The sequence below is a fragment of the Pipistrellus kuhlii genome, unplaced genomic scaffold (genome assembly GCF_014108245.1).
Source record: "Pipistrellus kuhlii isolate mPipKuh1 unplaced genomic scaffold, mPipKuh1.p scaffold_m20_p_12, whole genome shotgun sequence".
NCBI classification, from domain to species: domain Eukaryota; kingdom Metazoa; phylum Chordata; class Mammalia; order Chiroptera; family Vespertilionidae; genus Pipistrellus; species Pipistrellus kuhlii.
The window spans coordinates 1,399,107-1,413,113 of record NW_023425427.1 but is presented as its reverse complement, the minus strand read 5'-3'; the positions used below and the strand labels follow the sequence as shown (position 1 = coordinate 1,413,113).

The 14,007-nt window shown below is 49.7% G+C and overlaps 1 protein-coding gene across 1 annotated transcript in view; it reads right to left on the bottom strand.

The window, feature by feature from the left end:
- Window positions 1-14,007, bottom strand: part of PAPPA (pappalysin 1) — a 215,893-nt gene that overhangs the window by 34,994 nt on the left and 166,892 nt on the right. Inside the window, exons 14-17 of the mRNA XM_036432813.2 lie at window positions 12,688-12,856; window positions 12,273-12,456; window positions 7,290-7,500; window positions 6,267-6,438 (exon numbers count right to left, since the gene is read on the bottom strand). Coding sequence (XP_036288706.1) covers window positions 6,267-6,438; window positions 7,290-7,500; window positions 12,273-12,456; window positions 12,688-12,856 — 736 coding nt within the window. The remainder of the gene's footprint in view (window positions 1-6,266; window positions 6,439-7,289; window positions 7,501-12,272; window positions 12,457-12,687; window positions 12,857-14,007) is intronic.

Genomic DNA, 14,007 nt, shown 5'->3' with positions numbered 1-14,007 from the left:
AAGGAAACAAATAAACTCTGTGGAAGGGCTAATGCAGGCTAAAGCTCCCATCTGGGAAAACAGCTGCAAGGAGGCAAGATTCAGAAGAGAAAGTGGGGCCCTCTCTGGGCTTCTCCTGGCTCAGCATGAGGCGGGGCCAATGTCATTGGGAATCTCCGTGTCCATGGGTGAAGGGTGGCCCATCTCCAGCATGTAGCCGCAGACCGACTTGCATAGTCCACCCTGAGATGTTCTGTGTGAGCTCAGGGGAAGTTTAAGAGGCTTCCTGTAGTTACAGAGAACCCCAACTCTCCCTCACAGAGCCCCAGGCTCCAGGCCCCATGATTCTGCTGGGCCCCCATGGGAGTAGGAAATTGACCCCAATTTCCTGGAGCCTTGGCCCAAGGCTATGATGCACTTGGCCTCCAGCCCCTGCAGGGCTGCAGACCTCAGCACTAAATGGGCCAGAGCTGGCTGGGGAACTCAGTTTGCAACAGAGAATGTATCAGAACTCACTGGAATCTGTTCAGGGAATTTCAAACCGGGAAGGCTCCACCATAAAAGGCGGGAGCATGAAGGCACCGGTCTTGCTGCCTCCAGTCTTTTTCTCTGCCCAGCTCATCTGGCACTCTGTGTTGTTGACTAAATCTGCTTTAGGAAGACTCCTGCTGTGAAGACGCCTTCGCCTTCCACACCAGGCATGCTCCTAGGCTGGCAGTCCCTGGCTTCCACGGCGGAACCCACACAACAGATCCAGCCCCACCTCTTGCTAGTGCATGTCCTTCCTTCTGGCCTCCTGGTCACCTGGTCTCTCCAACACACTTTTCTTGCTCCCCACAACCACAGCTTTGATGCGCCCTCAGCACAGCACTCCTTGGAGACTCTCTGGATGTTCAAACCCTCCTCTAGGACTAGATCTCAGGGCACTCAGGGCTTGCCTACCACCTGAAGATCCTCGGAGTAGGTCCTTGATGTGAGTTGGACCACAGAAGACCTGACTGAGCATCCGATCTTGGAAGACCAGAGACCACTGAAGTACCTGGCTCTGAATGTACCATTTTTCACACTTAAGTTGAAATCCTTCTTAAGAGGATTGTGTCCCTCAGAAGTCTGCTTATCTGAGCCTGTGTATGTATCTGCAAGAAAAAGCATGTTGCATCCTGGCCAGTGTGGTTCAGTGATTACAGCATCAGCCCAGAGACTGGTCCTAGGTTTGATTCCTGGTCAAGGGCACGTACCTGGGTTGCAGGTCCATAGAGAGGAAGAGATAGAAGCATCAATAACGAGAGAGAATCAGATGGAGTCCGCAACCCGGGCATGTGCCCCTGACCAGGAATTGAACTGTGACCTCCTGGTTCATAGGTGGACACAAACCACTGAGCCATGCCGGCTGGGCAGCCTAAGTGAAGCTTTTAGAGCTTGGTACACACACCAGGCTTTCTAAAAGTAGCTAAGACTCTTAACCACTCTGCTATACTGTATCTAAGGGTACTTCAGAATCAACCAACCATCACCCATGTTTTAGAAATGCCAGCAGCAAGAATGGAGAGGCGACATGCCCAGTCCTATAGATGCCAATGCTGGGGCCAGGTCTCTTGACTGTAAGCCTCTGTGAATTTACCAGCATGGAGGGAAGGGAAGAAGGAGAAAGAGATGGAGAATTAAACTTCTTCTATTTAGCAGGAAAAAAAAATAATGGCAGAGAGAAATGTGGCTGCATCAGGGCAAGGTGGAACCAGGAAGTGCACTTTAGGATTGAAATATTATAGTTAAACTCTGGAGGCAGCCTGGCCAGCCCACAGAACCCCATTTCTGTCACATCCAGGCTGTGTAAAATCGGGCAAAGCACTTGACCTCATTGAACCCCAGACCAGGGACCTGGTCTGTGAAATGGGACAGCAATGCCAAATGCCATAGGACTTAAATTCAGCTGTCTCTGTGAAGTATTAGCCCAGCAACTGGCGTAGAGCAGATGCTCAATAATTGCAGCTGCTGTTAATTACTGGTCTCTGTTCCCAGTCATGTGCATTCACTTCCTGCAAGCTAGGTGCAGCGTGGGCAGGAAAACATGGCTTGTGTGATGACTTGGTTAGGAGATCTGAGACTTTAAGACCTGATTTAGCCCATGACCTGCCGCTGGGGGATTAGGCTAAGTTCCTTCTGCTCTCTGGGCTCCAGTGGTACCATTGCCATTGATAGAATAAGTGGATGGAGTGGGAGAAACTCTGAGATTCTGCCCTCTGCTCACATCACATGGGTGATTTTTGTGACTTCCTCTAGGAAGCCTGGGTGCATGGACAAGCCCTGGATGACCCTGAGACTGGGTGTGGCCCTTGCCTGCAGAGGCACTGTACCCGAGAGCTACGCTGTGTCCACAGCAGAACCCATCAAGGCAGCTGCACGCCCCTATTGGCAGAAAGGCTTCTACAGTCACCCTCTGTGATCCACAGGAGGAACCAAGGGCATGTGGATCCCACTCCCATGCTCCCTCTCTTGCCCCTGCTGAGTTGCTGAAACCCACCATTTAGTAATAACTTTGTACACAAAGTCCCTTCAGGCTTTTCCTCTCCTGCTCCAGCCTCTAGGTACCTCCACAGACCCCTGTCCCCACCCCAAGATGGCCCATCCCCCTAATCACCTACAAATAAGAACTGAGCCTGAATCCTCACCTTGGACAGCTCAGAGCACCTGTGCTGGATTAGTGCTGAGATAATCAGCACTTCTCACCAGTCCCCTGGGGACGAATGCATGGACCCTGCCTTTGCTACTAGCCTGCCCTGGCAACCTCTGGGCTGAGCATCAGTCAACACCACTACCTCTTGCAACCATAGGCAAGCACCGAGCCTCCTGAACCTTCCTTCCTCATCTGGCCAATGGGCATATTGTGTCTTTTAAAAAGGTTTAGAGTTGTCAAAATAAGAGAAATTCTGCAACACTGGTTCGGCATATGGGGAACACTTAACAATGAGAAAGCTGTTATTAGGAAGGTTCTTTGTCTTGGTTTACAAAGATTCATTCTAGGACAAACTGTCCAATAGGGTAGCCACTACACAAGTGTGGACTATTTATATTTAAATGTGAGCTGTGTAAAATTACATACGGCATCATATCTCAGTGCTCAATCACATTTCAGTGACCCACAGCCACACATGGCTAAGTGGCCACCATAGTGCCCAGCGCAGCTTTGAGCATTCACATCGCACAGTGTGACCAAGCAGCGCTGGTCTAGAGGATCCACATAGTCTACTGATTTACTGAGACAAAGGTCAGGTGTCCTTATGGTTCCAATGATCCTCTCCCCGACACACACACACACCCTGGCCTCATGCATGCTGACTTTCTGGGATAACTTTGCAGCCATTGCCTTGGTGTTTAGCTCCAGTAAGAGCCCACTTGGAGCATAGGGAATTCTCCTCACTAGATGTGACCTCACAGGTGGTCTGGTTCACTTATACCTTCCCCAGGGCTGCTGTGCAGGGGGCACAGGTGTGCTGCACCATTCCAGGGGGTACTCAGACATATGCTGCTTTCACGACCTCAGTTCATCCTCACAAAGAAACCACGAGGTAGGTGGTATTCTTACCACCATCCCACCGCTGTGTTGTATATGAGGAAACTGAAGCTTAAGGAGTTTAATAACTTGCCCAAGTCTTCCCGCTAGTAAAGTGGTGGAGCCAGGATCCAAACTCAGACACCAGGTCTACCATCATCTTGGCTCCCAATGAACCAATCGAGTGGAGGGTTTCCTTGTTAATTTGCTCTTGTGACAGTGGGAGGGCGAACACGCATCTCCCCTACGACAGCCCCTGTCCTCTCCACCAGGGTCTGAGCTCCTTTGGAAGGCCAAGAATTCCTGCTCGTACAAGCTATTGGGTTTAAGATGCTCTAGGCTAGGGGTGTCGAACTCAATCAGAGAAGGGGCCAAAATCTAAAATCCAGCCTAAATCACGGGCCGAATGGTTTACTGAACAGTCATAAACTGTCATTGTGATGGAAACGCAGCGGAGTGCAGTGATGACAGCGCGGTGCGGGCCACAGTGCAAGGCCTGGCGGGATGGATTTGGCCCGCGGGCCTTGTGTTTGACACATGTGCTCTAGGCCGTACGTTTCTGAGTGTTTACAGGCAGCAAGAGGGGATCTGAGGTGAATACTAGATTTGGCTCCCAGTCCCCGGGTCTGAGGGTAGAGGAAATTCATTTGCAGTACAAACTAGAAACGTCAATTGTATTAGGAGCCCATTTGGCAGGCGCTCCCTCATTCTTTGAGCTGACAAGCCATACCCTGCTCCTTTGCGTCTAGCCTCTCTGCTTGTTGCCAAAGTGAACTGCTTGAGTAGTCTGATACATTTACATTTCCCTCTCCTTTAAATGCAAACTGGCCATGAAAGGTACTTGGCAAGCCCCAGGCAGACTGGGTTTCAGTTTGATAACATGACCGCGGCCAGAATATTATTTGGCTCAGTAGTCGGGGTAACGGTTAGCAACAGTTTTATGTAAGGGAGTGAGAGGGAAGTTGATCAGCCTGCGTGAGGCCGTGGTAATCTCTGGCCTTAGCTTGTGCCAGCCCCGGCTTCTGCTTCCCTGGAAATCAAGGATGGGAAGGACTCGGGCACACACATATCCCTCAGTGGACACTAGCAAGGATTTTCAGGGAGTGCCTATTGAATTCAGTCTGTCCACAGTTGGGGGGACCTGGGTTCTGATTCTCACTCCACTGGCCCCTGCTGGATCACCTTGGGTGGTTGAGAGATTTCTCTGAGTCTTAGTTTTCTGAACTGGAAAATGAGGTGGTTGACCTGGATGTTCCCTGCCCTGTCATTTCCCAAGCCCCTACTAGGTGCCTTGGCACTGTCCCAAGTGCTGAAAACATTTCCCAGTGGGGGTGGAGGTGGGGTGGGGAGGTAAGGTGCGGCATAACATGGATTTCAGTGAAGTGTGTCCAATGCTGTGAAGGAGGACCCTGAGAATGTCACTGAGCCCAGCACTGCGAGGGACATCAAGGCAGGGTCCCTGGAGGAAGGGGTCCTGAGCTAAATTGTCAAGGGTGGTTAGTGAAACAGCTGGAAAGGGTGAGAGATGGCAGAGGGGAGATCATTCTTTCTGGTGATAGAGGAAAGGTCTTGAATGCCACCCTGAGGAATTGGGGTTTAATCCTGAGGGAAATGGGAGTTGCTGGTTCATAAGCCGTTAAGCAGGGGAGCCGTCATGATCAGATTTATGCTCCAAACAAACCACTCTGGCGAAACGTGGATAGCACAGTGGAGAGAGGCCAGAGCATAGGTGCAGGGAGGTAACCAGGGACTTCCTGGTGGCCCAGAAAAGTAATGGTGGTGGCCTACATTAGGATGAGGATTTAGGATGTCTTGGAGGGAGGATGGATTGGGCTTGGTAATGGCTTGGCGGAGCGGAGGGTGGTGGTTTGGTAGTGCCTGGTATTTGGTGGCCAACAATAAGACTTGTGAGGACTGGCTGGAGGTGGAACCTGCACTGGGCCCAGGTGGCAGGACACTGGCCTCACCTGGATGAATACCCTTGCATGACTGGGAGACACGGGGCTTGGGGTTCACCCTATCAGGTTGGGTCTGTGAAAGTGGAGTTCCTTATAGACTTTGGTCTTCTTTGGAGATAGCTTGGCCTCTCATTTCTTTCCCATTCTTGACTCCCTACCTGAGAGGTATAAGGGGGGTATGTGTAAGGATTAAGGACAGTTAATTCACAGAACTCCAGCAGAGGTCGGCAGATTACTGGGCTGCCTCTAGGTTATAAGGCGACTAAGATAAAATTAAATCTCTGCCATCTCCTTCTTTTCTTTTTTTCAACAGTTTTCTCAAAACTGTATCTTTAGTCTAAATATAGTTCCCTTTCTCTTTATGCTTGAAGAGTCTTCTGACTTTAAATACTTAAGTGATCGATGCCATGATGATGGTGGCAGATAGTTGGCCAAATGGCCTTGGTCACTCCTATTAGAGTCACTTAACTTTGATCAAATTCATATGCTGGGATTGCATTTATGATTTCTTTCATCAGGGTTCCAACACTAAAGTATTTTCAGAGCTAAGGATCTCAGAACAAATACAATATGGTGTTACAGAGAAGAGAACGAGGCTCAGAAAGGTTACAAAGAGCATTAGAATCCAATTGCTTAACCTCTGCACTGGTGAGCTGCTACTGCACAAACCTGGCATCTGGAGAGTCCCTGGAGGAAGTGGTTCTTGAACTGTAGGCTGGTCTTGGGTAAGCAGACAGGAGGTGGACCTGAGTATTGATCTCAAGGTCAAGGAGTCTTACCTGGGCGGCATCACTGTCTTCACACTTGATCCTGCACTCGCTGTTGAACTGGAAGCCGTCTGTGCACTGGTAGAGCCCGTGGAACTTTGGTGGAGGCGGGTCACACGTCACAGGAACACAGGCTCCCTCCTGCCAGCTGCCGTCTTGGGTGCACTGAATCTTGAAGGCACGTCTTCAGGGAAGAGATAAAAGAGGCATCTCAAGGAACAAATTGTGAGAGCCATGCTCTACCCAAACTCCCAAGTGTCTCTGAGGCCAGCTGCATTTCCACTCCTGGTTCCCTACCTCTCCTATGGGGTTGAGAGGGGGCATGTATAGGGATTAAGGAAAATTCATCCATGGAACTCCTTTAACAGGGACGAGCACGAGTTTCAGATTTTGTCATAGATACATATAAATTGAAATAAAATCCAAGCTCTGGCTGGGTGGCTTAATTGCTTGGCACATTGTCTCTTGCACCAAAAGATCATGGGTTCAATTCCCACTCAGGGTACATGTGTAGGTTGTGGGTTTGATCCCCATTGGGGCACATATGAGAGGTAACTGGTCAATGTTTTTCAAATGAGAAAAGCATATCAACTGGTGAGAATTAAAAAAATTAAAATTAGTTTAAAAAAAAAGGAAAAAGACAATCCAAGCCTTACTCGTCCCCATCTCCCTTCCCGAGTGCTCTGATTGGTGCGGACACTGATGATATTAACACCCACCATTTATTGAACAATTACTATGTGTCAGGCACATGGCAAGCACTTTATATACACATCCTCATTTATTCTTCACACCATCCTACTGGGAACTCTTTATTATAGCCTTCATCTTCTTTTTGAAAAATAGAGGCCCAAAGAAGGGAAGTCACTTGCATGAGGTTACACAGCCAGTAGGCAGATATTCAAAACATCTTTCAAGATTCCCATAACACAGAATGGGTTTTGCCTCCAGCAAAGAAAGGAACCCTTGCTTCTAATCAGACAGCCAGATCCAGCTGTCTAATCAGACAGTCTCCCCAGAACCTGCCCCACTTACTTCTTTGACTTCCGAGAAGCGCCTGGCACGTGGTATCCAGGCTTGCACTTGTACTTGCAGAAAGAGCCCACCTTGTGCTTGTTCTCTCGGCACCTGGTGGTCTGCAGGTCTGCATTGGGCACCGAGGGTGGAGCCAGACACATGAGCTCGCACAGGGCCTCGGGGAAGGACCAGAGCCCGTCCTCCATACAGGTCAGGACGCTGTTGTTGCCTGGAAACGACAGACAGGCAGGGTTAGCCGATGGGGGTCTGGCAGTCAAGCTCATTCACAGGCTGCCTGGACTTATGCCAACCTAACGAACCAGAGGGTCTTCCTCGTGTAATGCCAGACCCTTACACTTACACCCAGGAACCTTGGGAGATGGAGAGAGCCGCTCAGAAGGAGGAGCCCGGCTTGGGGGGGGTGACTTATCCATGTCCACTGTGAATTAGGATTCAAGGCTCCTGGACGTTTTTACTGCACAGGAAAGAGACCCCCATCCTTGCTTTGCCAGGTGGATCGCTGAGCCCAGGGTTGGAAGGCCTTGCCTCCTAATAACTGGCAGAGTAAGCTCCTGCCGAGACTACTGAGGGCTCTGACCCAGTGTGCCGCATGGCCTCCAGCTGTGGCTCCACACCGGGCTCTGAGCCCTCTGTTCATCCCGCTCCCCTTGTGCCTGGAAGTGACAGCATCGTGGTATCTGAAGGTCTCACTTTCTCTGTCCCCAATGTTCCTGACATCCTGCCAAGCAGCCGGGAGAACAGCACGCCCCCTGCAGCCCGTGCCAGCTCTGACCGATGTGCTGACGGCCATCCAGAACCTGGTCGGACGGGGACTTTGTAAATAAAAGTGAAACCCGGGGAGTCCGGTATCTCCCTGCCAGGTCGTATATTATCAGCACAGCCTGCCCCAAGCCTCCCCAGGACAATTAGAGATGGACCCAGAACTTGGTTTCTCAATCACACTTTCCTCTTCAGGGGCATTACTGAACAGTGTTGACAGCAGGGCTGGGAGCACAGAGGCTCTGGGATTTGGAGGTCAGAAGGTCTGATCTGAAGGGGGTAGGGAGGGAATGATAGGGGCTGAGCTGATGGTTACTACATGCCGATTGCTTGCTGATGTGCAATCTCCTGTGTTCTCACAGCACTGCTCTAGTCTGACGCGACTCTGGGAGGGAAGTGACCTAAGTTCTCACAGTTAGTGAAACTGACCTTCAAAACCAATGTTGTGTCACTACAAGAAGGTTATTGTATTTAATGGGAAGCTGGCCCTATATGCTCAGCAGAGCCCTTATTAGCTATTCTGAGAGGCAAACCCCAATATCCCATCTACAGAAAGAAAACAATTACTCCTGCCTTTCCTGGTGATAAGAAGATACAATGAAACAATATTTATGAAAAGTGTCCAGAAAATGGTGTCAAGCTCCTTATTCTCTCCCTCCCTCCCTCCTTCCATCTCCTCCTTCCTAACCCTTTGCCTGCATCATTAGGTCTGAAAGGACTCTGTGAATTGCACAGAAGCTTTCATTTATTCAACAAGCATCTACATAGCGCTCACTATATGCCAGCTACCAACAGAGCAGTGGACAAAACTTTAAAAAGAAGCCTCAAACCCTGCCCTCTGGGAGCTTATATTCTCCTTGGATAGAGGAACACTAAGTTATACTAGGAAGAAACATTTCTGGTGTGCTGAAAGGCAGTGGGCACTATGGAGAGAGAGAAAGTAGGGAGAAGGAGGAAGAGAGAATCATGTGCAATTGTATGTAAGCTCCTCTGCTCCGCTCCTTCCTGTCATTGTCAGTGTGAATCATCTGGCGAGCACAGATAATTTAGTATCTGTAAACCCCAGAGGACCCCGCGTTGATAAACTGTGATGCTGCAAAAACAAACCACAGCTATTCCTACATCAACTAAAAGGCATGAGGGCTGTGGGAGGAGGAGTCATTGGGCTTCCTGCATTGCCTCTGTGCTTTGGGCAGTGGTGTGAGGTGCCAATGCATAGCAAAAGCTTGGAGGAAGCGGCATTATCAAAGATCTGCAGAGAGTACCCTCTCTATATTGCCCACGAAGGATAAAATATCTGTGAAGGAAGTGTTTGGACTCTTAAGAGTATCCTACATCTGCTATGCAAATCAAAATTGTGAAATGGACAATGTGGTTCCTTTGTGGCCAAGATAGCACAAAACTTTGCAAAATGTTAATCAAGAAGAGAAAAAATGCAAACCAGGAATGTGAATTCTGGGACAGGGTAAACAGGTGTTAATCCTGCACCATAGTCAGAGGAAGAAGCACACTAATGCAGAAGCTGGTGATTCAGGACCATGGACATGCCCCCACCCACATCAAACACAACCCGGAGGGGCAGACATAGACACGGAACTGTGCATGGGTGTTTCCATTGGCAGCTGTGGCTGCTCCTGTGCATGTGGCTTTAAAAATATATATATATATATATTATTGATTTTTTACAGAGAGGAAGGGAGAGTAAGAAACATTGATGAGAAAGAAACATTGATCAGCTGCCTCCTGCACAACTTCTACTGGGGATGTGCTTGCAATCAAGGTACATGCCCTTGACCAGAATTGAACCTGGAACCCTTCAGTCACAGGCTGATGCTCTATCCACTGAGCCAAACCGGCTAGGGCATGTGTGGCTTTGAAAAAAGTAGGATATGACACAGGCTGCACATGCCCTGCCGGAATCCCTGGGCCCTGAACTCTCTACTCTGAAGGGTGTTTACTGTCCCTGAAACTTTACTACCTATGCAGAGGCCCTTTCTCACAGGCATGGATGGGTGTTCTGCCTGCTCACAGGGCAAGTTCACAGACCTACCGTGTCAACGACCCTGTAAGTAGCATTCAACCAGGGATGGAGGTGGTGGATTCACAGGCTGCTTTCCAGAGCTGCAGAGGGCATAGTCTACCTCGCTCCTCAATAGGATGAGCTCTGGCTGCCAATAGCAGTAACTGGCTTCAGAAGAGAACCCTGATGCTTCCCTCACTTCTACGCCTCCCTTTCTCCTTCCCCTGTCTGAGATCCCTTGGGCAACACTAGCTGAAGGCCATTGCGTGAAGGACACTGGGTGAAGCCTGGCATTCCCTGTGGAGGGAAGAGTGCTGATGTCAGAGATTGGCTTCCAAACAGCTGTGTGACCCTGACCTTCCTTTGTTCATCATTTAAAGTCAAGAGGGTATAAATTTGCTTGGCCTATCTACAAATCTGCCTGACGAAATTTCAATCTCTAATGAGTATTAAAGTCATTATAAACATGGTGTCAAAAGCAATGTGTTTTTATTATTTTAGTTAAAAAGAATATGTGGAAGACCAAATCTCTTTGGAAGTGCCTTTGAGATTAAAAGTAACCTAGAGCAGAATCCAGGAGGGAGGGGCTGGGAGATGCAAGGTCAGGTTCTTTGTACCATACATGGTGTTGGTACTTCCCAAATCCTAAGGACAGGGAATACACCCTCTTCATTCTTTTATTTCTGGAACATAGCTAGTGCCAAGCACACAGTAGGTATTCAATCTCTATTTGTTAAGTGCATGTTTATGAATCTACCTGTGACCTTGAACTAGTCAACTAACCTCTTTGAATTCTTACTCAGCTCTAACATTTTAGGATGTTAAAGGCCATATACTGGCCACTGTATTGTTTTGAGAAAACAAAACTGCAGCTAGTGAGGACAAATAAACATGCAAGTGGCTGTGTTAGCCAAAGGCCAGTGCTGGTGGCATTGGGAAGAGATTGTTTTATTTTTCTTGGTAAGAAACAGACGTCACAGTAGAACCAGCGGAAGAAGGACAAAGAAGACAGTCGTGGTTGGACCTATGACACCCTCAACTCTGCTCTCTTCAAAATACTAAGGTGATAAAAGGAAACATTATCTTAGGAAGTGTAGAAAAGTTCCTCTTAAGAGATGGCCTGGATTGTAGGAAGGTGCCAGATGAGAACCATGGGATAAAGCCAAATCCTCCAGAGCCTGGCTATCTATTTCAGAAAAAGATGGAAGGGTCTTTGCCCGAGAGAGGAGAGAGAATTTGGAACTCTTAGAGGGAGGGAAGCTGTGGCAGGATTGTGAAGGGAGAGGATAAGGGGTGGAGCAAAGAACTGAGAGCAGGTGAGAAGGTTAATTGCTGGGCATTGTAGGATTTGGCCAGTCTCCCTGTCCAACCAGCTCAGTCCCATCAAGGTGCTAAATGGTATCATGGAGTATCTTAGAGAAACTGGTGGATAGACCGAGTTTTAAATCTAAGGTAAAGAGGTAAAACTGGGATAGAAAAGGCGACAAAAGCCAGAACAGAAAGCACGTCTTCTAAAAAGAGCTTTGCACAAATTCCTCCCTCCCTATGTTTTCCATCTTCCCAATCATTAGTTATTCCATGAGCTCAAAAAGCCTTTTTAATCCTAGGATACCCAGGCTCTCACTCCTTCCCAAATGTGTCCTCTTCTTCAGGTTGCCTGATGATGTCTTATCCACATACTCACACCTACAGCCCAGCCCAGGAGAGGCCAGGGATCGCCGCCTCCTGTACCCTCTCATCTCCCCAGCTGGCCTTTCCTGAGGGTGGCAGTTGGCTCTGGAGAAAGATGAGACCAATGTGAATCTCACCATGAATGAGGTGGCCTTGGACAATTTCCTCCTCTGTGACAACGGGAATAATTATAATACTTACCTCTTAGGCTTACTGGGCCCTAACCATATCCAGAGCACTAGTCACATCCCTTCCAAATGTTACTCTCTTAACGCACCCTACCTTTTTCCCTCTCTCCCTTTTTATAAAACTTGTAAGATCTTGGAGGGGATTCCATTGCCATGCTTGTCCACACCTTGATTTTCCCTTAACTGCCCACAGGGACGTGTATATCAGTGCACTTTGAGGCGAGAAATCGGGAGACGGATAAAATCCACCCTGATGTGTCAGACCCAGGAGGGGAGCCTGGAAGTGGCTCTGGGCTTCCCACACAGGCGGCAGGGCGAGCCCAGCCAGAGGGCCCTCCGTACCTTTCAACTGTGCTGGGTGGCGACACTGGAAGGAGCATTTGCTGCCAAAGGTGGTGCCCTCGAGACAGGAGAAGGAGGCAGCGTAGACGTGATGTTGGTCCGGGACGCCACAGTCCACGGGCTCACACGCCACCTGCTTGTTCCACTTGCCCTCGGTGCAGGTCACTGTGACGCTGGGTCTCTTCTGGAAGGCAGAGGCGGACACAGTGAGTGGCGGCTGAGGGTATCCCAGGTATGGGGACACACCCTTCTCCCCAGGCAACAGCTCAGAGCCTTGTCAATCACCCCATGTTTACTGAGCATCTACTATGTAGCAGCACTATTTTAAATGCAGGAGACCCAGCAGAGAGCGTCTTTAGCACCCAGTCAGCCTCTCCAGATGGAGAGGAGCTGCGGGCCCAGTGCCTGCACACACCTGGCTCTTGATCAGTTCGTCGTCCCTCCGTATCTGGAGCATGTAGCCTGTCCGGCAGCTCACAGTGCACTGGGCACCGTGATAGCGATCACTGCTGGAGCAGTTGAGAGCAGCGTTCTCCACAACCAGCTCCGGACAGTCGGTGGCCTCACATGCGAAGTGCACACAGCTGGAGAGGGAAGAAACCAGAAGGTCAGAGGGAGCTTCCCTGTGGGACCTGGGCACTGCAGCTGCAAGATAAGGGCTCATAGCCTCCTTCTCTAAAATGTCAAGAGGCTGAGCCTGACTGTGGAGAGGAGGTGATGGAGGGAAGGAGCTGGCCTAGGTGAGGAAGACTTTGGAAGCAGTGGTCACATATGGAAACAGACAAACCAGGGTTCAAATCCTTGAGAGCTTTATTATGCTTCCAATCATGCAGAGCCTCAGTTTTCCCATCTAGGAAATGGGGATCATTTCAGTATAGCAAGTATTTACTGTGTTTATCTGCCAGACACCAAGTTGAACGGAAGCCTCTCTGCATCTTACTAGAGGCCTGATGCATGAAAATTCATGCACTGAAGGGGGGGGTCCCTCAGCTCAGCCTGCCCCTTCTTACAGTCTGGGAGCCCTCAGGGCAGGAGGCAACCAGGTGATCAGGGGAAGGCAATGCCCCCATCACATATCTGCTGCTGCCACTGCTGGCAGCGCAAGCCTCAGCTGGCCCTGGTTACCTGATCCTCGGGTGGCCCTGGGCGGCTGTGAAGCTGCCATCAAGGCTTGCCTGTACCTCGGGCCAGCCTTGGGTGGTTGGGGGCTGAGGGTGGGTCCGGCCGCACCAAGCACCTGTCACCATGCGGTGAGGCTGAAAGAACTGGGGCACTCCAGCAGAGTTGAGGGGACTGGGTGCTGCCCTCTTTGTGACAGTGATGGTCAATTTGCATATTCCCTCTTTATTAGGATGGTAATACTGACTCCCAAGGGTAGTTGTAAGAACTAGATTCTATGGTTCAGGGTGACTACTCACCACCACACTCCCTCCCCTGCTCAGAAGAGTGGTGAGAAAAAAGTGGGGTGTGGGAGGGAAGAAAGTAAAGTCTCCAAAGAACATGACCAGAATTCATCTCTTTTGTTCAAATTCACTTTTTGAAACACCTGGGGAAGGGCAAGCATCTGACTTAGGTGTCTGTCAGTCCCCACACTAACGTGGGCTCTGCACTCTCCACAGAACCCCCCTAGGAAAAAACTGGAAAGATTGGCAGGGCTAGTGGGGTTCCTGAAACTTGCTGACAGGTTCGACTCTCCGCCCTCTTCCCTGCTACTGGCAGCCTCGGCCTTGTGCCA